Below are 23564 nucleotides of genomic sequence, written 5' to 3'. Positions count from 1 at the left end.
ATCCAGAAAATCACATTGTCTGTTTTTTTATCATTTTATTTGCATATTATGGTGGAAAATAAGTATTTGGTCAGAAACAAACAATCAAGATTTCTGGCTCTCACAGACCTGTAACTTCTTCTTTAAGAGTCTCCTCTTTCCTCCACTCATTACCTGTAGTAATGGCACCTGTTTAAACTTGTTATCAGTATAAAAAGACACCTGTGCACACCCTCAAACAGTCTGACTCCAAACTCCACTATGGTGAAGACCAAAGAGCTGTCAAAGGACACCAAAAACAAAATTGTAGCCCTGCACCAGGCTGGGAAGACTGAATCTGCAATAGCCAACCAGCTTGGAGTGAAGAAATCAACAGTGGGAGCAATAATTAGAAAATGGAAGACATTCAAGACCACTGATAATCTCCCTCGATCTGGGGCTCCACCCAAAATCCCACCTCGTGGGGTCAGAATGATCACAAGAACGGTGAGCAAAAATCCCAGAACCATGCGGGGGGACCTAGTGAATGAACTGCAGAGAGCTGGGACCAATGTAACAAGGCCTACCATAAGTAACACACTACGCCACCATGGACTCAGATCCTGCAGTGCCAGACGTGTCCCACTGCTTAAGCCAGTACACGTCCGGGCCCGTCTGAAGTTTGCTAGAGAGCATTTGGATGATCCAAAGGAGTTTTGGGAGAATGTCCTATGGTCTGATGAAACCAAACTGGAACTGTTTGGTAGAAACACAACTTGTCGTGTTTGGAGGAAAAAGAATACTGAGTTGCATCCATCAAACACCATACCTACTGTAAAGCATGGTGGTGGAAACATCATGCTTTGGGGCTGTTTCTCTGCAAAGGGGCCAGGACGACTGATCCGGGTACATGAAAGAATGAATGGGGCCATGTATCGTGAGATTTTGAGTGCAAACCTCCTTCTATCAGCAAGGGCATTGAAGATGAAACGTGGCTGGGTCTTTCAACATGACAATGATCCAAAGCACACCACCAGGGCAACGAAGGAGTGGCTTCGTAAGAAGCATTTCAAGGTCCTGGAGTGGCCTAGCCAGTCTCCAGATCTCAACCCTATAGAAAACCTTTGGAGGGAGTTGAAAGTCCGTGTTGCCAAGCGAAAAGCCAAAAACATCACTGCTCTAGAGGAGATCTGCATGGATGAATGGGCCAACATACCAACAACAGTGTGTGGCAACCTTGTGAAGACTTACAGAAAACGTTTGACCTCTTTCATTGCCAACAAAGGATATTTTACAAAGTATTGAGATGAAATTTTGTTTCTGACCAAATACTTATTTTCCACCATAATATGCAAATAAAATGATAAAAAAACAGACAATGTGATTTTCTGGATTTTTTTGTCTCAGTTTGTCTCCCATAGTTGAGGTCTACCTATGATGTAAATTACAGACGCCTCTCATCTTTTTAAGTGGTGGAACTTGCACTATTGCTGACTGACTAAATACTTTTTTGCCCCACTGTATAAGGCAAGGAATCCCACTTATTAAACCTGACAGGGCACACCTGTGAAGTGAAAACCATTTCCGGTGACTACCTCTTGAAGCTCATCAAGAGAATGCCAAGAGTGTGCAAAGCAGTCATCAAAGCAAAAGGTGGTGGTTTTTGTTAAGTATATAATTCCACATGTGTTAATTCATAGTTTTGATGCCTTCAGTGTAAATTTACAATTTTCATAGTCATGAAAATGCAGAAAAATCTTTAAATGAGAAGGAAACTTTTGGTCTGTACTGTATGGACACAACTGTTTATCCCTCTCCGATAATGATAGTTTGGCTTCACCTCACTTGTCTTATCCCCCTTCATTATTTATGTGCTGTGTTGTGTATAAATATGTGATTCTTCAAATTTTGTTTTAGTCTATGCCTGATGAAGAGACCTGTGTAGTCTCGAAAGTTTGCAATTTGTTACCATCTTTTCAGTTAGCCATTAAAAGGTATCAACCACTGAGGACTCTCAATTCTAAACATTTTTCTATCTACTGGCTAACAAATACAAAGAAATATTTTCGTGCATCTTATATAATGTATCTTAACTTGTGAATGGCAACTATTAGATTGAATAAAAGACAATTGATAATTTCAACAAAAGCACATTAAAATCTATATATCCTCCAAGTCTTTAGTCCAATATCAGTGACACATGATATTGATCTGTGACAAGTCATAGGCAGGAATGCTGTTCCTTTCATTTGAACTAAGCTTATAGAAACCCAAAGACCTCAAAGAAAACAGCCTCATACATACGTTTGGAATATATTTCGTCTGTCTTCTTCGTATGAATATACTCTGCTTGGTCTGAGCCCCCATCGGTCAGATATGTAGGTTTGTGTTATGTGTGATAAGCATTATGACATTAACGCTACCTATTAGATTAAACACAACTTTAGCAATAAGAGTAAAGGTCCATAATTAAACTGAATAAAATGACAATTAATTAAAACACTGACAATTAATTACCATTTTACAAAAATATAAGGTGTTGTACAACATTGTGATGCATTCAGTGAAAAAAGGTACAGCTAGTTGCAACGTATCCAGAAACTGAAGAAAACAGTTAAAAAGGTAATTCATATATTGTATATTTATGGCATATCCATTGTGCATAATTGTATGATATGATTTCCTGAGACGGGATCCACAAGTTCCTCAAGACCAGGGCCTGTGACATGCTGTCTAGGAATAAAAAGTTAGGTGTTCATGCACGGCTCTCGCCAATTAATTTTATGAGGCTATGGCTGGGATCACATTACGTTAGTGGTGTCCGTTAGATGGACTATGTTACTCCGCAGCATAAATGCGGTGTAACGTAGTCCATTAATTCCTATGTCGGACGCATCGCTAGCGTACGCTCACAATGGGCGTGCGCTAGGGATGTGCTGTCATTGAGTGACGGACCCTGAGATGCGGGCTGCAGCGTTTCCGGGTCCGTCACTGCCAGCGCAGATAGAGCTAGCAGATGCTCTATCTGCGCTAGCGTGCTGCCATACCGGCACTTGCGTTAACAGCAGCCCGTTACCGCATGTGTTGAACAGGCTGCTGTAAACGCAATGTGAACCTAGCCTATGAAAGATTGCCAACCAATTTTCGGAACTCTCAAATATATGAATGGGCATCTCTATACTGATAAAATTAGTTGACAGTAATGGTGTCTGTCAAGTTTCCATCACATTTATATTTTTAGTAGTCTACATTATTCTTGCCATAAAAAACAAAGGTATTCTACAAAATAGAGACTAAACAAAAAACAAAATAAAAATAAGCCAGAGCTTACTGTATGTTGGTATAAGTGCAATGTATAGGTGCACATTCACACTCTGGCCATTTAGCAATAAAACAAAATGAGCAAATATCCTGTAATAAATAGTAATTGTACATGTAAATAACATAGGGTACTTAGTAAACACTACTTTGATCAAAAAAGTGTAAAAGTGGCCACAGTGTGAATGCTGACCTATAGAATGCACTTATACCAACATGTGCTATGGCTTATTTTTTTTTTTTTTTTTTTTTGGTTTTGTATCAGTTTTTTGTACTTTGTACAAACATGAAAGTGGCTCCCCTTTTGGGTTGTCCATGTTATTACTTTCCACAGACAGGTGGCTGTACAGTGGGGAGCCGGTCCTGCTCTATCATTATCTATTTGGACGTCTGCTGACACATAGTGAGGGGAACTACAAGAGTTAGGTACTATCCCGTTTGGGTACACCTTGTCGTGGTGGTATGGCATTTATGGTTTTTTGATCAAAAGACTGTTAATTATGTATCCTGTTTTATTTATATGTACTATTACTATTCACTTATTATTACATTTATTAATTTCTGCGTGTGGAATAGAGACCAGCCATAAGGAGAGCAGAGGGACACTTGAAGTTTAGACAGAACATTTTGTGTGTATAGTATACGGTATCATATGCATATACAGTATGTAGTTCCAATATTTTATATTGTAGTAAGCTATAGGTGTATATTTTTATACATATTTTCTCACACATTGTGAGACATTTGTGTAAATATTTCCCATGACTTGGACAAACTTACTATGGTAATTATTTTTCCCAACTATGATACTGAAATCAGACTTTTTATGCGAATTATATGAAGAGTAATTTAGTACAAAAATACATCCAGTTGTAGAATACAGGCTTCCAGATGAGAAATAGCCACATAGTGTCATATATAAATTATGCATAATGTTAATATGTGAATAAAATGAGGGCTTACCACGTTTTTAACCTGTTGCAAGCTGATATTGAAAGAAACTGGTCTCAGGATTTGGAAGTGCTGTTTAAAGTTGTAGACCATCAACTGGATAAGTGGAAAAAGCAGAGAAAACTACATGTCCCAATTTCTTGTATAAAAACATCTAAATTTTAGTCCATCTAGATTAAAAAAAAACAGAATGCTGTATTATTGCATATATTCCATAGAAAACCTCTGACAGCCCTTAGTCATAGTGAATAATAAAAATAATTGTTATTATTATTATTCACTATGACTAATGGCAGTTACTCACCAGAAACGCGTTAGCTGTTTTCTATGGAATATAGGCAATAATATGACATGCTGATTTTTTTCATCAAGGTGGAATAAAATGTAGATGTTTTTATACAAGGAGTTTGGGTGTACAGTTATCTCACTTTTTCTACTAAGCATAATGTTAATTAAAATCATCCTTCACGTATTATTAGACCCTGCACTGTAGTACTGCCAGACGAACTTGGGTGAAGCGGGCAAGGTATCGGATATCAACCCAATAAATCACCAAGCTGTTGCTCCCTTGAAATATTTCTAGACATAGAAATCTCACCCAGGCAGACACTTGAGTGTAATAGCAACATTTATCCATCCTGACGACCGTGTATAGTGCCAGCAGTATTAAAATAGGTATGGAAAGAATGGGCTCTTATTGCAAGTCCTGTGCCCAACTAAACTTCTTACGGGGTTATTCGCATATTTCGAGATGGGTATAATTGAAAGCGCTTTTAAAAACAAGCAAGCAACTTTTCAGTTTACTATTTATTAAAATGTGTCCCCATTTTTTTGAATATTACAGTTTTCTCCTCTATTGTTTACTGATCGTTTCTTAGATGACCGACCTATGCTACGGTAAAAAAGCAGTGGTCGTACATGAGCAGTGTTTACAAGCTCTTTCATAGTCAGGTTGGAAGCACTGCACTGGAGCTGGCTGGGATCGCTGAAACACAATCTTAGAACCAGATCTTGGCCAGCTTCCATGACATTGCCAATGATGAAGATGCAGAGATGCCTCATACAGCAGCTTTGTGAGCTAATAGTCTAGGCAACAGTGCAATGATGCCATTGGCTTGAGCTGTCAGCCAAGCAGGAGTGCTTGTCCCCCCCAGTTTATAGGAACAGAGACAAAATGTATCCAAGGCACCAGAGATAATTTAATTGTGAATACAAAATGATTCATCAAGGCAACACTTCGGCCAGCAAGTGGCATTTTTCAAGAATAAGCAAAATGGCTAGTTTTAGGTGCCATTTTGCTTATGTTTTTCTCTATGGTGCCTTGGAAACAATTTGTCTCTGTATTTGCTGGTAACTTGGTGGGAAGTTGCCCCAAGGAAGCACGGAGCCTGGGGAGTGGTGCAATGGGAATTACTATCATGGACACCCCCGTTCACAGGAAGTCAGCTGGTTGTGGAGTAGTACGCTTCTGAAACAAATAGATCAAACTATAAATTATATGGCCCACTGGCGCTTGACGTACTACTGAGTTTCTGACTGCTAAGTTGGATGACAGTAACCACCTCCTGTCAAAATAGTGTTGAAAAAAGACAAGTGTAAATTTCAAACAGTGCTCAGAACTAAGAAATAGAAGAAAAGATGTCCTCCTGTAGGGTTTTGTGGTAAGTATATTACAATACTGACGCTGAGTGCACTTTGTCCAGAGCTGCTGGAACATGCATTGTATGGACAAAGTGCAGGATCAGTGCAACCAGCTATTTTAGCTACCTATACCCAAGGTAGTCGTTGTAGCTTTTGTGTACAACTACACGCATACGCTTTAGTATTAGTATACGTGTGGTGGCATTTTGGATTATCTATTTCACGAGTACATTGCTACTTTGGTGAAATTAAGGACACTCTCCCGCAGTTGGGTTTTTCTTCTAGTGTCAGTATTGTAGTATACTTACAGCAAAACCCTACAGGAGGACATCTTTCCTTCTATTTCTTAGTTCTGAGCGCTGTTTGGAATTTACACTTGTCTTTTTTCAAATAGATCAAACTAACTATTAAAGTAGTTATAACTATAAATTACTATAATAAAACCACTGCATAACTATAAAACAGTTGCACTAATGTAAATATACCTAATAGATTAGAGAAACGTATTATTGGTTGTGGGTTTCCTTAATGCAATAATTTTATTAATAATATAAATAAATCTATGTGTTCTGATCAATAATCAACACATCTAAGGACATGAAGATATTTTAATGCAGAAACCCTACAATTAAATACATCTCTCACAGTTTCCCAAACAAATTAAAGTGACAAGATGACAGCAACATATACGCACACAAAAATGCATTGGCCACACTAATACGTGTCTCTGTAGAGTATCACCTTTCACCCTACTGCAGTTGTTCCGTCCATGTACAGGCTGTCAGTTTTGAAAAGCAATTCTTCTTTCATCATAAAATTCTCTTGTAAAAAAAAAAAAAATCAAATGCGATTGTTGGGCTAAACCCTGAGAAGTGCCACCTTGCTTGTCATATTTCTGGAGTTTGAACAGTTGTCCATCTAACAGCTGCATTTCTATAAGCTTAGGGCAGGTGGCCCTGGATAGATTCTTGCCCTTCACAACAGACTGGATTGAATGTCCACATATGGGCTTTTAGTCCGTCAAACCCTAGTCCTTTCATTTATGTCCATAGTCTGCATGTGTAATGTGCGTGCTTTGTCTGCATAACCACAAAAAGAATAGTACTAACACATTGGACTTCTGTTCTTCAGGCAGCTTGGTTTGGAAAGTACATTTTCACATAGGCATAAAAAATATTCACAACAAAAATAGTCCTTTTCCCTTATAAGAAAGCAAGTGAATTATATTAATATATAATTATATCTCTATATATATTTTTGGTGGCACCAATTATTTTGTCGATCACATTTTAAATAAAAATATGAGTCTTTGAAGGAGGAATTAAGAATGTCTCCTGCATGGCCAGTGGCATGGAGTCCTGTTCCCATCCTCTGGTTGTAGTCTTAGTGCTGGGCCTTGGATTAAGTGATTTGGCTGAGAGTCTTTGAGCAGATCAGCTCAGGAGAGGTCCTCCACAGAAGGTGTAACGTCGAGCTGAAAACCAAGATCACAAGCTGTTACCACCAAACCAATGCAACTCCATTTCAGCTCAGAATGCCACCATTTCTACAAGGTGGAGAGGATCTACAGGGGCAACAGGTTTTAAAACCAGTACAGATCCTTGCTTTTATCCTGAGGCTGTAAACCTGGGAATGGAGGAGGTAGAGAAGGAGAGTGAGGAAGAGAGAGGTGGTTGAGAAGGGTGGAAAGAATTAAAGGTACAAGAAATTTAAGGACAGGGTAAAATAATAATATGGGTGGCCACTACTTGAAGAAATAATAGGTAGATGTGAAAAGAGTTTTTACAAATCTTTATACTGTAAATAAAATGGTGATAAAAGATCACATATAGCCTACAATGTTCTACATTAAAGTGAGGTTCCAGGTGATCTTATCAGGTGGCAATATTAGTTGACCTTTACAAATCAATATAATCAGACATAAAGACACCTTTCTAGAAGACTACCTCTTTTAAAAGACCACTAACCGAATTTCTTGCAATGGATTTTTCACTTCCATTGTGTATTTTGCTTACTGGGCATTTTCTTTAAGAAGACAACCTCTGTAGAAGATCATATTTTTTTTACGAATGTAGGTGGCTGTCTTAAAAAGTCTAATTGTACTTCAGTATGTTTACTAAACTAAGTATAAAGTTATAAACCCTTTTAAATAGTTTAGGGAAAAATAATAGTTTTCTGTTTGTATGCAAGCCCTCAAATTTCAATGTGACTGTTGTCCTTTTTTACCCAGTTTACCAGGGCTTTCCACTCTTGGCTCATCTGCTCTCTTAAGCTCAGCATTTCTTTTGTCTCATGCTGACAATGTATATGGGATATATACCTGTTCTCGAGGTATAACTCTACAAATGTGACTCACGGGACATTGTGCTATTTCCCGATGAAAGCATTTTTTATCTTGAGGTTCTGCTTTTGAAACAAACAAATGTCAAATATTATGGCCCCAATTTATCATTGCCTTTGAGCGTGTTTTTTGTCTAGTTTGTGTTTTACATCTTTTTTTTTGGTTTTCACCCAATTCAATACTCTATTTGTGCCTTTTTTAAGCCTATTTTATATGTGCCTGCCTGTTTTTTTTTTTTTTTTTCTGCTTTATAGGTGCATTTTAGTGATTTCAAATGTTTTTGGCTGATTTATTAATTGTAACTTTTTTAAAAATTGCAAAAGTTTGCGCAACTCTACTCCAATTCCCCCATTGAAGTTTTATGAATGCTTTTAAAAAAGTTGCATGTTTTTGTAACATGTTGAGAAAGACACAACTTTTTGATTAAAAAGTCGCAAAAATAGTTAATGACAGGAAAGAAGAGATTTTCATTTTACTTTGCAGCAAATTAATTGCCTCTGCCTTTTTGATGAATTTGGCGCAATAAACTTCAGCGAATACCACAAGACAAAAAAAAGTGATTTGAAAATACATGCAAATGAATCAGGGCCTATGTGTTTAATTTGATATTAGTGTTTAGTTCTTACATGTGATAGAGCCCATCAAAAATTTGGCATGGAGTTTATTTGTAGTGCCCATAATGGTTGTCACATTTCACCAACCTTCCCTGAACGTCTCACTCGGTCTTCTCATCACTCTATCAATCCTTCCTCTCTTTTTTTATTGTTTGGTTCTGCATTGATCTTTCAATATCACGACAACATGTCCTTACATTCTTACTCATGAGATTTATACTTTTTGCTTATATGACTATCATGTTCCCGCTCTCTCTTTCATTGTCGCTAAATTGTATGAATAGTGTTATAACACAACAGCCAAAAACTAAATTGAGAATGCTGATTAACTAATGTACAGAAATCATGTTATAACAGATCAAAGAATCCTCTAAAGAATCTGAAAACATAGTCTTCTACCATGGCAGAGAAGAGTTGACACCATTGGTGTTTACTGTAAACAAGGCAGCCGATATCAGTTTGTATAGGGATTCCTTTCCGTTGTAAGAACACCACAACATACAAAGTCTGAACTGATCAATTATCCAAATCCTGACTTAAAGGACCTGAAACATTATCTTTCCCAATCCAGGAAAGGGAACTCCAAACAAAGACAACTGAGACAAATGTGCGGGGCAGGAATGTATTGCATGGCTGGCATGAATGGTTAACCATCGGCAATGAAAACATTGAAAAACAATTCAGAAGACCTGAAAGTGAGAAGTTTGCTAGAAGTCTACTAACTACCACAAGATAAATTACGCCGGTGTCAAGTAAGAAGTCTGTGCTCTCTGATGCTTTTTTACAGGTTGATGTCGATTTGTAATCATACATCCCAACTATTTTTACTTGATGGGCTCTCCTGGCTTCTTCAATTTGCTACATTACAAAGAGTGCTTGAAATAGGGAAATTAGATTTTCAGCCCCACCATTGTCAGGGTGGCTTTGTTTTACACTGGATACAAAATTGGCACTTAATAGTGATAATAAATACTAAATGAAATACTACTTTATAACTAACATTGTGTTGTGTAACTATGTTTTAGAAAATCATTGGTCAACCATTATTATTTATATTAGGAAAAATTTGTTCCTATTTATATAGAAAAATTATGTAACCCCTGACACCACAATATCTTACACTAATTTCATTTACGACCTGTATCCTTTCCATTTCTATGTGAATAACTATTTTTGCAAATCCCTTATTTGTGTTGGGTCTAAACTCTACGAAATAAACCTACTATTAGCAAACTGGTGAAAATGCGACTTTTTCTTCCAAGTATTGATAATTTTTTCATGCACAGAAGTTTAACATTTCTAGTCCAGCCACAAAATATAAAAGGAAGAGTAGAGCTGCATTCGGCTGGCCATACACAGTAAGATGTAACCAAGTTTGTAATTTATCGGTGTTCATGATCTGTGCAGCCAAAATCTAATGAATGTCCTTTCAATGTAAGAATGAATCACCTAGGAAAGTATGAGCACCCAAATAATGGTAGGACAAGTAATAGAGTCTGTTACCAATCTTGTCCATCTCACCCATTTATACATCGTACATATATTAATAAGGCTCATTAAAGATCTCTATCCAAAAATTGGTTCAACTAGATATATATGGATCTTCACTAACCCACACTTATATGTTGCCCTCTTTTCTTGAAAAATGTTACCATGTTTATCTAGTATGTGTGTTATATATGTTTTACAAATTCTAATATACAAGTGCACAGCGGCAGACAAGAGAGAAGAGAAGAACAGTATATGGGCCCTTTGACGTTCCATAGCTCATTATGATGCTCCCCTTTACCTGTACAGCTGCACAAGTGGCACCAATGGTATGTTCGCCCCTACAACTGCAGTGTGTATGTCCTGTAATGAAAGCCATTGATTCAGCAGGCCTGTGTGCTCATTTTAATCCTAATTTAAATGATTTTAATGATAAAAGTTGAACTTGCCATTGAAATGAGTAACTAAGCCCACCTGTTTCGATTTTGTCATAACTGGATTAGTGAAAATCCAGGATTCTCAGCAGTTGGGTATTAGTAGAATATTTAAGAGCGAAGTACAAGTCACCTACTGTTCTTCAGCACTGGTGGTATTAAAAAGGCTGTCCGTAACTGGACAACCCCAGCTGAATCAATCCAGGGGCCCAACAGAAATAAAAAAACACTGTATATTTACCTGCCACAGCATCGCTGTTCTAGCAATGCCGGTACCGCTGTTCCCAGAGAGTGATGTAACTTGTTTCACGTGTAGGCCGCAGCCAACAAGTAGCTGCTCCTTGTGTGCAGCTGACTAATATTCCTCTCGGCTGAAATAGCAAGGCCCGCACCTAACAAGGGACAGTCTGCACGTGACACAACAATGTACATCACTGTCCAGGAACAACAGCGCCACCATTGCTACAACAGCACCATTGCAGAAGGTGAGTATACCCTCATTTAACTCTAATTGAGGCCCTAAATTGATGAAGCTGGGGTTGTCCACTAGTAGATAACCCCTTTAATGTATTATCCTTCATGTCTCACAGTTTATACTAGGAAGATGGTGGATGGTCAGGATTTTAGGATAAGGTGTTTTTTGGGGCATGGTGGTGAGCAGGTTACACTTTGTCTGCCTGGAGGAGCTTTTTTGATAACTTCAGTTTATATAATGACACCTTAAACCTAAAAGTGACATCTCTACGTGGTGATGAATGAATACCTACTCTTCTTACCTGCATCAACATTGAGGCTAAGGCTTTGTCCCATGTCTCCCGCTGGTCCTGGATATGGACCAGGGCTTGTCCATGCAGATGCAGATGGCTCTCCCTTGCTCAGGTCACACTGTGTGGCACCAGGCGCCGTTCCTGCTGGAGTGATCCTATGAGGTCTGACTGATGCTGGGACAAGGAGCGAACTGTAGCGGGGATCAAAGTGTGTACTGTATACCTCATGCATGCCAGCCCGTGGATAACTGGAACCCTGACTGTTTATAGCTCCCCCAATAGAATATGGGTGGTGATGATGGTGATGGTGGTGTGCATGGTGCCAGGGCTCAGGTGGTCCCTGGTGTAGATGGCTGTGAAGAGAAGCAGGGGAATAAGGGTCTGCTCCAAAAGGGATTTCTGTATGAGGACCACTTAGCGGACTGGCTAAGCTGCTGCCCAGGGTCGGTGGCGCTGCAGACGGCTGGTAGCTGCTGTTCCAAAAAGATGGAGGAAAGCTTCGTTGACTCATTGGGAAAGATGGATCTGTGGAATAGCACAAATACATTTCTCTGTGATATCATGTATTTTCTATAAACATAACCAAAAAAGTACTATGTATAATACAACTTTAGTCTGTAACTACAATTATTATACTTTCCTACCTCAGAGAAATTTCTTTTACAGATAAACAATGCAGCATTATAAAATCCTTGGGTTAAAAAACAATGGCTTGCTGCCACATTTGTGCATTTTCAGGCTCTGTTCACATCTCATTTATTAAGTACATATAAGTGTGACATCCCTATCTTTCTCTCTTTTTTCACTGTGAAGAAAACTGTAGTATGCTGGACTGTCATATACACGTAGGGTGTGCAAGATGCATTTTTCTACAGTGAAGTCCAATGTTGCATATAGTACCAGAAAATATTCATGATAAACACATCTGTCAGAAAGCAAAAACTAAATGTGAACAAAGCCTTACCTCAGTCCAAACTTTACATATTATGTGATCTTGTAATGAAATGACTAAAGTCCAACAAAATACATGGATAACAAATAAAGAAAATGTTGAATAAATTAGTAATACAGTAGTCAGAGAGATAGTGTTTAAAAGCTGGAATGATATCCAATGTGAGGAAACAGCAGAATCAATACTATTATGAGTGGCATAAAAGATTAAAGGGGCAAAAAAATTATTGTAAATAAAAGAACTATAAAAAATGGCTCTTAGGAAGATTTTGTGGGTAAAAAGACTGACATCACACCGACAGCGCTAGGACCAATGTTATTCAATTGTACTGTTCAGATAAGTTTTTTTTTCCTGGACCAAATCTTCCGTAAGTTGGATGAGACTTGCCTATCTAGGTCTATGAATGTACAGAAAGAAAAAATAATATCGGATCTCATACAGAACGTCCATATTGCAGTCAATTTTTACAGATACAGTACATTACCATTAATAACCTAGGAAACTGTATTTGATCATGTACATTTTAAAATATTAATATATTAATACAGATGTCAGACAGACGAAGATAATGGACACACTGATGGCACACGGACATAGATAATGGACACACGAACATAGATAATGAACACACGGCTGGCACACGGACATAGATAATGGACACACGGATGGCAGACAGACAGATAAAGGACACACGGACATAGATAGTGGACACACGGACATAGATAATGGACACACGGATGGCACACGGACATAGATAATGGACACACGGATGGCACACAGACATAGATAATGGACACATGGATGGCACACGTACATAGATAATGGACACATGGATGGCACACGTACATAGATAATGTATACACGGACATACTGTAAATAATGGACACATGGATGGCACACATACATAGATAATGGACACACGGATGCCACATGGACATAGATAATGTATACATGGACATACTGTAGATAATGGACACATGGATGGCACACGGTTTGCATACAAATGAGCATTGATGAAAATCGTCTGAGATTTCTGAATAAAGCTTGTACTTTTTTATACGCTCCTGTGAGCTTAGCCTAATATGCTTTATGAGCATGTTATTGACATTATTATGCAAATTATCTCTTCGGAGAGGAAGAGAACTAGAATTTCAGTGCCACCCATTGGAAGTAGCAATCCTAAGAGTCAATGTCGACCCTTTAACGAGCCTTGTCGTACTCGGGGTACTGCCCCTCGTCAGTGCAAAGTGGAGTTCTGGTTTGGCTGATTGAGAGGAGTCTGACCGATATCCAAGAAGAGAAACGATACTTCTTGGATCCCGATCAGACACCTCTCACACAGCCAAACCAGATCTCCACTTTGCACTGACGAGGGGCAGTATCCCAAAACACAGTGTCTGCAAATTGAGATTCTGGTTTAGCTATTATCCTAAGTCATGTGACAAGGCTCGTTAAAGGGTCGACATTGACTGTTAGGATTGCTACTTCAAATAGGTGGCACTAGAGTTCTAGCTCTCTTCCTCTCTGAAGAGACAATTTGCATAATTTGCGTATTTCCCAGAGGAGCATTGCAGCTTTAAGTCTCCTCATCTCAGCATGCTTAGCATGTCAATCTCCGCAAGGAGAAATGATACTCATTGACATTATTGTAACACTATATGGTGTTTTTTACTACGGTAAGCTATTGTAAGATTTCTGCAGCTGCAACAGGTATGCCTTGTGCAGGCATGTACTACGGGGGACAGAGAATGAACTTCAATCCAATTTTGCAGCCAGCATGCAGCCAGCGGGTAAGGAAAGGGTGAATCAAACACCCGAAAACCCCGCCTCTATGGCTGAAAATTGTTCCCTCCAAATCCAGGTGACAGAGTCCCTTTAAACCCCCATATTTATAAAACCTTTTTTCTAACGCATCTATTTGGGAGCTTTTACTTTGCCTATTTGTAGGGGTAGTCACTTAGGTTTGTCTGAAATTAAAAAGACATCTGCGCTGACTCTCCAGATAACTCTTCACTCAGATATCTTTTTTATTTTGGTGTAAGAGAAAAAAATGATAATTTTTCACAGTCTGCTGGATCCAATTTTCATCCATTTTGGTCAGTAAAAAAATGGGTAGAAGATGGACGTATAAATGAGGCCTTAAAGGCGTATTCCCATCTCCAAGATCCTATACCAATAGGCAGTAAGTGTAATAATAATATTGGAAAATGCCTTCAATTAGAAATTTAATACAGTTCTTCTGATGTGCTATGTCTATTTCTTCATGTTCAGACATTGCAGGACCTTAAGTATCCATGGTTATGACCACTAACAACTAACTGTTACTATATGAGTGGTCGTAACCATGGACACCTAAGGTCCTGCAATGCCTGCATATGTGTAAGGCTAGTTTCACATTTGCGTTTAAAAACGCAGCGTTTAAAACGCAAACGCAGGTGGTGAAAAAAACGCATGTAAACGCGTGCAAACGCTGCGTTTTTTAGACGCATGCGTTTTCTCATGCGGTAAAAAAAAGTGGCGTTTTGACGCGTTTACATGCGTTTTTTCCTGCGTTTGCGTTTTTGAAACGCATGCTGACAAGTGTGTGACAGCTGCCAATCATCAAAATCATCTAGAAAACCCACTATAAATAGAAATAGCTAGGGTTGGGGTTAGGGTTAGGGTTAGGGGTAGGGTTAGGGTTAGGGTTAGGATCCCTAGGGTTAGGGTTAGGGTTAGGGTTAGGGGTAGGGTTAGGGTTAGGGTTAGGATCCCTAGGGTTAGGGTTAGGGTTAGGGGTAGGGTTAGGGTTAGGATTTGGATCCCTTTATCACCTTGATGGTGGGGGGTGGCTTATCAGTGTGTATTCTTGTTTTTTTCTATTGAAATGCATGCGTTTAAAACGCAACCAAACGCATGTGCTTAAAAACGCATGCGTTTACATAGACAGCAATACGTTTTTTTGCGGCAAAAAAACGCCTCTAGATATTACTACATGTTTCATTTCTGCAACCAAACGCAAGCATAGAAACAACGCATGCGTTGTCAAATGCAGCAAAATGCATACAAAAAAAACGCATGCGTTTTTAATGTTAAATATAGGGAAAAAAAGCATGCGTTTTTTTGCGCTAAAACACAGCGGCAAAAAACGCAAATGTGAAACCAGCCTAAGTAACATAGCGAATCAGAAAAACTTTACTACATTTATAATTGGAGCTATTTGCTAATATTATTATTATTATTATTATTATTATTATTATTATTATTAAACCAACTATATATTGGGATTGGATCTTGGAGATGGGAATACCTGTTTACAAAGTAAAAAAATTGGACAGCTCCTGGAGAACACACGGATGACATCCAAGTACTGTTCATGTTTTTAAACAGACTCATTCACTTGAATGCGCAAATTGGATTAAAAATTAACATGTCTCATTTTTCGTGGACAATCAGTGTGAAAAAAAAATTAATGAACAGGCCTATAGATTATAATAGGCTCATGTCTATGAATATAATAAACATGTGAATAATGCCCAGTTCCCTAGCATAATCCTCCTGTACTTAAGGCATTTCTTTGGTGCAGATAAAATATCAATCAAGGAAATGGGGTTAGCACAAGGAGGCGGGTCAGTACACCTGCTGAAGTAGGCCTGCCTTTACTGAAGTAGACCCACCTTTACTGAAGTAGGCCCACCTTTACTGAAGTAGGCCCGCCTTTACTGAAGTAGGCCCACCTTTACTGAAGTAGGCCCACCTTTACTGAAGTAGGCCCATCTGTCATGATCCAAACTGGGTTTTGAGTCCTGTCTTCTCTTTTTGCGGTCTGATCATGTCAGGGGTTAACTTTTCTCAGCCTCAGTCTGGTCTCAGGCTTGCTATTTATCTCCACTGCATCCTGCAGGCGGTGTCAGTTATAGCTTCTACCTACGGCGTGAGTAGTTGACTCTGGTTATATCCTGATTTGTCCTGCTACGACTCCTGACTATTCCCTTGTCTGTTCATTCCCCTTCCCCTGTTCAGACTCAGTGTTTTGCCTTTGTTTTGGACTCTCTGGTACTTGACTCGGCTTTGTCTCTGAGCTGACTCTGTCTATTGCTCCTGCTACTTCTGCCTCCATCTGGTATTGACCCCCTGGCATGTCTCTGACTCTGAGTTAATTTTCCCCTTTACACTACCTTACTCTCCTGGTTTTGACACGACTTATTTGACTACCCTGTTGCCACCTGGTGGTGGCCTCACTGCAGCACTGCAGGTCTGCTCTGGCAAGTGTTGCAGTCTTCCCTCCACTCTACTGCCATCTAGTGGAGCGTACGTGTACCTGCATAGCTGCGGCATGACACCACCTTTATTGAAGTAGACGCACCTTTACTGAAGTAGGCCCACCTTTAGTGCACTTGCAGTCTCATTTACAGAATTTGATTTTCTCAGCCATGGAATGTCTATTTGAAGCCAAAAAGACATGTGTTAACTGGTCTTCTATTATTCTCCCCAGTTTTAGACCCTACAGTTCCTGACAGGTTGCGTTTAAAGATTTGCTCATTCCCAACACCCATAAATGAAAGTGACCCTCCAGCCAGTATCCATAAAAAAGTTATGGGCTCCATATCTTTATTAAACCATGATGTTTTAATTCTGTGCAGATCACGGCAGCTCCTGAATCTGTTGGAATGGTAATGGAGAAGGATGTCCCACAGCTTCAGATTATTACCTAAGCTGTAGTCTGAAACGGCCTCCAAAGACTGTGCTAATGCCTAATATTAGACATCTATGGAGGCAGCGAGCAGAGATCGGTGACATCACACAGCGGCACGGCCTGCCATATCACATTGCAGCAATGGCTCACTGCTTTACTTAGTAACTATAAAGTGTTTGCTGCTTTTATGTATGTGTATAGTTTACATAAAATACAATAAGTAGCAATAAATACCACTCATCTGCAAAGATTTGCACTAAAACCATGGTATGAACTGGTGCAATTCTCAGTAGTATCAGGCCCCAATCCATGTGGATTATGCTGGAGATAACTACAATGCATATCTTCAGTTGCATGCTTGCTATGTGGAACGCAGACGAATTTACAGACATTTTTAAGTTTTTTTATTAATTACAATATGCTAAAAAAAATGCTAGTTTTTCGGCATCTTCAGAATATGTGGCGCCAGTGAAATCGCACATTCTTGTTTATATCCAGGCTAAAAATGTTATAGCAGAAAATTTGCTACATACATAGGGTCCAGCAATTACCATGTGAACTAAATTCACCTTCAGTACAAAACCCTTTCCTGTCTGATAGTTTGTTACAGTGTATGGCAAATTAGGGATCAGTCTTGAGTCCAGGTTGTGCTTAGCCTGGAAAGCTCTGAGATTTTGTGCCTTAAAGGAGATGTCCACTACTTCAATACCGATGACTGGAACTGCATCTCAGCTCCTACTGAAGTGAATAGGAGCTCATTTTCAGTACCTAAACCGTGCTGCTCTGATACCCTATATTTTTTACATCAAGCCGGTAACGGAGCTGATAAGAGCAGATACATAGGGTTTGGACAGACCCCCCCAATCTAATTTAATAGTCTCATAGAAGAATAGGTCATCAATGTATCAAAGTAGTAGACAACCGCTTTAATTGAAGATGATAATGCATGCCCACAGCCACCAGTACGCTTGAAGAGAACAATGTAACATACTTTATTTTTTTTTAAGCACAAATCAGATCTAGACTGTGGTGAGACTAGGGGTCTTCCTGTAGGGGTCTATCCGGGCATACTGGGAGTTGTCGTTTCACAACAGCTGGAGCGCCGCAGGTTGTTATACCCAAACTGAGTGATATTTTGGATCTGTTAAAATCAGTTATTGAAGTCTTACCCTCTTAAATGAATGATTTCCATGGACATAACCTATTAATTGACAAACACAATACTTCGTTTAGAATATGGTGAATGGGCAGCTGAGTGAACAAGTCCATTGTAGCAGAGCCATGCTTGTGAGATGTAACATGAATAAGCTTTTATCATGCACTGGGGCTAAGTTTGTCAATTTTCCTCAAAGATTTCACCTAGGATTATAACGAAACCCACCGCATTATTTTATAGATCGACAACAGAGCTAAATGACAAGTCCAGCTCCTCTATTGTTACGTACGTCATTGAGAATGGCTAGCGCCAACAAATCCACACATATTTCCATTAAACTGAAAACCAAGAGTTAATGTTTTCATTCCACCGCTAGTAATTGGCATAGTGTAATTCTATTGGCAGCTAGTTCTTTCCTCCATATTGTCCTTCCTACAGTGTGAATTATCAGAGCAACACCCAAAGTCACAAAGTTGATGGACTATTGCGAAAAATAGAATAGATACTAGGAAAAAGTATGATACAGGGTCTTCTACCAGTATGAAGTAAGAGTACTACTACACACATCTAACGCTAGCGTTACCCCCCGCTAGCCACAGACTCTTCTAATCACTCACGTAAGTTCTCTTCATCTGTCAACGTGGCAAGACAATTTGCATCAAACTCAAGACATGAAGCCAGATTTCTATGTCCAGAGTGACATCTCCAAACACTGGGATGCAATAAAAGTTACAATCAGTCTGATCTACTGGGGAAAGAATTAGTAGAAGGGAATCAGGGACAGATTATTTGCAGTCTTTTACAAGTAACTTTATTATGGAGGCTTTTAATGCAGTTTTTCAAGCAAAAACTTGGAGTTGATTAAAAAAAAAACCCTTCCTATCCAATTCTGTTACGTTATGGCCCACTTCTGGATTTGGATGCAAAAATGGCAAAAAAAAAATTGCATGAAGTAAAGCACCTTAAAGTAGTGACTTTGTGTAGTGCACTGAGGACTATTAATTCTGTATAGAGTTGTAAAGAATTCCATAGATTCACCTGCTTATACAATATGCCAACCAAGCCAGAGCGGGTGTACTGAGATATAGATTTATAGTCATAGTAATATTATATATTGTGATCACAGTGAATATAGCTGATACATACAAATATACTGTATATATAAACAGTATAAGTTATTTTCATATACTACATATATATGTATATAGTGTATATACATATACATACTATATATGTTTTATATATATATATATATATATATATATAAATTAAACTTGGATTTATCTATATTATGCAATGAAAGAAAATCAAAAGACAGTGAATGTTAAAGAACTAAAGGAATAATTTTAAATATATATATTTATGTGTTATTTTTCTACAGAACCTGTTGTACCTTATTCATTTTCACATTTAGCAGAAAGAATTTGTCTAAATTGCCTAAACCATCATAGCTATTTAATTAAAACCCTGTCCATTAAATTGCTGTCCATAATTATACTGACACCACTAAATCCTGCTGTAGACTGGATGCACAACTTTTTACTCTGTTACACTCTGGTCTATTAGATTGGGTGACATTACATTATGCTGTGACTGTAAAATGTGTGCTGATACTTACTATAACTATACTAAAATCTCTGCACACGGGTAAAATTTATATAAAAATTGCATTTGCTTGTAGTTATGATTTACTCCTAAATATCAGTCATTTTCCACTTTAACTAGTATAATGTAACTTTATATTAAGGTGCAGGTGAAAATCTGAAATTGATACTGCAGAAACAATAGGGAGACCGTGTAGAGTAAGCCCAGCTGTGCCACCTGTTAGTAGAAACCATGACATGAAGCAGTCTTAGTGGCCTCACCTCTCCAGGAGCTGGCACTCCGGGGAGCCTTGGCACTGCTGGGAGAGTAGCTGCTGGGCTGGCTCAGGGCTCTGCTGAAGTGCTCATCCACCACCGAACTGATGTCTCCCTGGAAATAAGTGAACAGGATGCATCGGGAGTTGATGTACTCTGCTTCAGGGGGCCTCTCCTTGTCGGGGCTGCAGTCCTCCTCCTTAATACTGGCTGGGACATGGGTGGAGAAGGAGCTGGCACTGCTGCTGGTACTACTGCTGGCACTGCTACTGGCACTTTCAGGAGCTTCCTGCATTTTCGAGTAGAACGCTAGCTTCTAAAAAAAATATGCAAAAAACATCAATCAGCCAACAGAAATGTTAAGGGTATGCTGACAGACACGGAGTCACTGAGGGCAAGGTGCGCAAAGACAGCGGAAGACGAATCCAATGCAGAGCAAATCTAACACCCAGAGCTAAAAGGACCTGATCACTAATATGGCCGGGATAATCCTCCTGATCTCTGACCGAACACATGGCTGCAGCATTACCTTTAGTGTGATCTCTGGCTCAGAAAAGGGAGAACGATCCTCAAGTCGCAAACAAATCCATGGCCGTCATTCAGAATGTCTCAGCCCTAGGAACGTGTCCCAGGGTGCAAAAGCCCATAATCAAGTCCCATCCCTCTACTTACTAATATGTCCCAGCGAATTCAAGCCCCACTGCGCTAATACTGCGCAAACCACCGCCTGCGGTATAGCAGACCCCCAGTGCCGGCAACAATGGGGGCATCGCCTCCAGCTCTGCTGTGCAACGGACTAGAACAGGTGCAGGACATGGGAAACCGTGTAACCCAAGTCTGCACAATTACCAAACAAAGAACTGTGTCCGGACCCTCGTACACCTGTTCACCAGCGATGGACTAGGGTATATATATATATATATATATATATATATATATATATATATATATATATATATATATATATATATATATATATATATATAGCTATGTGTATCTGTATGAATTTCATTATATTACATACACAAGCATCTACATCTACACATTTAGTCATCTATATGTACACTTGATCCTATCTATATATTTACTTGCATATGAAAACCTACACGTCTACATCTACACTTGTATATATACTAATCATACATGATTGCTTGCATATAAAGTTAAATATACTCTCATGATCTGCATTACATCCCCACTACTCTACTTCTACTTTTATACATTTCAACCCTTGCATATAAAGCTACATGTATTCTCATGAAGTGTATTACATACCTACAAGTCTACATTTATCCACGTGTATGCATCAGCATGTATACTTGCATTCATCGATCTACTGAACATGTACAAATGTTCCTATTGATCTACACACATTTGCACACAAAATAAGTATTCTTAGTAAGTGCATTGTACTAGATGCCTAGAAGTCTGCATCTATTCCTACAAGTCTACATTTAAACACTTGTATACATCTGCATATACACTTGTTCCTATCCGTACAAGACATCTACACTTCTATGCATCTACATGTACATTTATTCCTATTTGTACACGGCTACTACTCCATTTGTATACATCCACTTCTACACTAGTTCCTATATGTTTATGGTTACTTCTACACTTATATACATATACATCTACACCTGTACACATCCACTTCTACACTAGTTCCTATCTGTACATGGCAACTTCTACAATTATATACATACATACTTGTACACATCTGCATTTGTACATTTAGATACTTCCAATTCTACTCTTATTCCTATCCCTACACTTGTATACATATATACTTGTATACATCTATATTTCTACATTTATATACTTCCAATTCTACACTTATTCCTATCCCTACACTTGTATACATATATACTTGTATACATCTATATTTGTGCATTTATATACTTCCACTTCTACTCTTATTCCTATCCCTACACTTGTATACATATATACTTGTATACATCTATATGTGTACATTTATATACTTCCACTTCTACTCTTATTCCTATCCCTACACTTGTATACATATATACTTGTATACATCTATATGTGTACATTTATATACTTCCACTTCTACTCTTATTCCTATCCCTACACTTGTATACATATATACTTGTATACATCTATATTTGTACATTTATATACTTCCACTTCTACTCTTATTCCTATCCCTACACTTGTATACATATATACTTGTATACATCTATATGTGTACATTAATATACTTCCAATTCTACTCTTATTCCTATCCCTACACTTGTATACATATATACTTGTATACATCTATATTTGTACATTTAGATACTTCCACTTCTATTCCTATCCCTACACTTGTATACATATATACTAAGTTGTATACATCTATATTTGTGCATTTATATACTTCCACTTCTATTCCTATCCCTACACTTGTATACATATATACTTGTATACCTCTATATTTGTACATTTAGATACTTCCATTTCTACACCTATTCCTGTCCCTACACTTGTATACATATATACTTGTATACCTCTATATTTGTACATTTAGATACTTCCACTTCTACACCTATTCCTATCCCTACACTTGCATACACATAGACATCTACCTTTGAATACTTGCAGACGTTTACATACACACTTGTTCCTATCCGTACACACTTTTGTTCCTTCACTTCTCCAATTGTTCCTTCCGTGCTGCACCTATTTGCATTGAGGGAGCTAGGTAAATATTGTGATTAGCAGCTAATTACCCGGCGCCCGGCGTGCGGTGGACACTTCACAGTTGAGAAGTTTGACACTTCATATAACCATAGAGAGTAGATGCAGCAGATCTGGGTTTGTCATCGTGAAGTGATGGCTCGGTGAGTAATCCCGATGCTCTTGCAATGACACGGCCAGCCAGCCTGGCAGACTAACCTACCTGATGATAGGGACTATAGGCAGCGGTGAAGTACGGCTGGGGCGGACCATACACTTGGTACATTACATCCAGACAGCTCATGGCTAGCAGTAGATGGAGTGGATGCGGTTCCTGCGGTGCTGTGCGGGTGCATTAATGTCCAGTGCGGCTTCTTGTCCACAGGGGAACGAGTCCAGGAGCTCCAGTGTCTCCGCTGCAGCTCTCAGTGACTACGAGCCCGGCGTGGGACAGAGTGACAGGAGGGGGCATTTATCTCCCACGCGTCAGCACTAGAGGTGGGAGAACAGGGTCTGTGAGGGGGCCCACGGCACAGAGAACACTTCCCTCCCACCACCCGCCCCCTGCAGTGCTGCTCTATTATCCTGCACACATAGAGGGTCTTTGATCCCAGTCCTGCTCACCTTTCCCCTCTCTGTGCTGTGCCCACTCCACAAGCCACTGTGTACACGTGGGACCTCAAGCCTCTAATACCACAGTGCAATCCCAGCCTGGAGGGACAGAGTGG

The 23564-nt window shown here is 39.0% G+C and overlaps 1 protein-coding gene across 3 annotated transcripts; it reads right to left on the bottom strand.

Annotated features, from left to right (window-relative positions):
- Positions 1–6458: 6458 nt before the first annotated feature.
- On the bottom strand, positions 6459–23329 carry VGLL2 (vestigial like family member 2). Of its 3 annotated transcripts, none has more exons than XM_077292848.1 (4): positions 23060–23329; positions 20161–20470; positions 11522–12037; positions 6459–7494 (listed from the first exon to the last, which is right to left on the bottom strand). In XM_077292848.1, the coding sequence occupies exons 1-4, from the start codon at positions 23138–23140 to the stop codon at positions 7451–7453; spliced, it is 951 nt and encodes a 316-aa protein (XP_077148963.1). In that variant the 5' UTR covers positions 23141–23329; the 3' UTR covers positions 6459–7450. The 3 variants fall into 3 exon arrangements, with proteins under 3 accessions (XP_077148963.1, XP_077148964.1, XP_077148965.1); XM_077292849.1 differs by having other exon boundaries at positions 6459–7342; positions 23060–23325; XM_077292850.1 differs by lacking the exon at positions 23060–23329 and adding an exon at positions 20684–20816.
- Between the last annotated feature and the right edge of the window lie 235 nt (positions 23330–23564).

This window comes from Ranitomeya variabilis, chromosome 2 (genome assembly GCF_051348905.1).
Source record: "Ranitomeya variabilis isolate aRanVar5 chromosome 2, aRanVar5.hap1, whole genome shotgun sequence".
In the NCBI taxonomy this organism is placed as follows: Eukaryota; Metazoa; Chordata; class Amphibia; order Anura; family Dendrobatidae; genus Ranitomeya; species Ranitomeya variabilis.
Note: the sequence above shows the minus strand (reverse complement) of the source record. Positions and strands in the feature narration are given on the sequence as shown.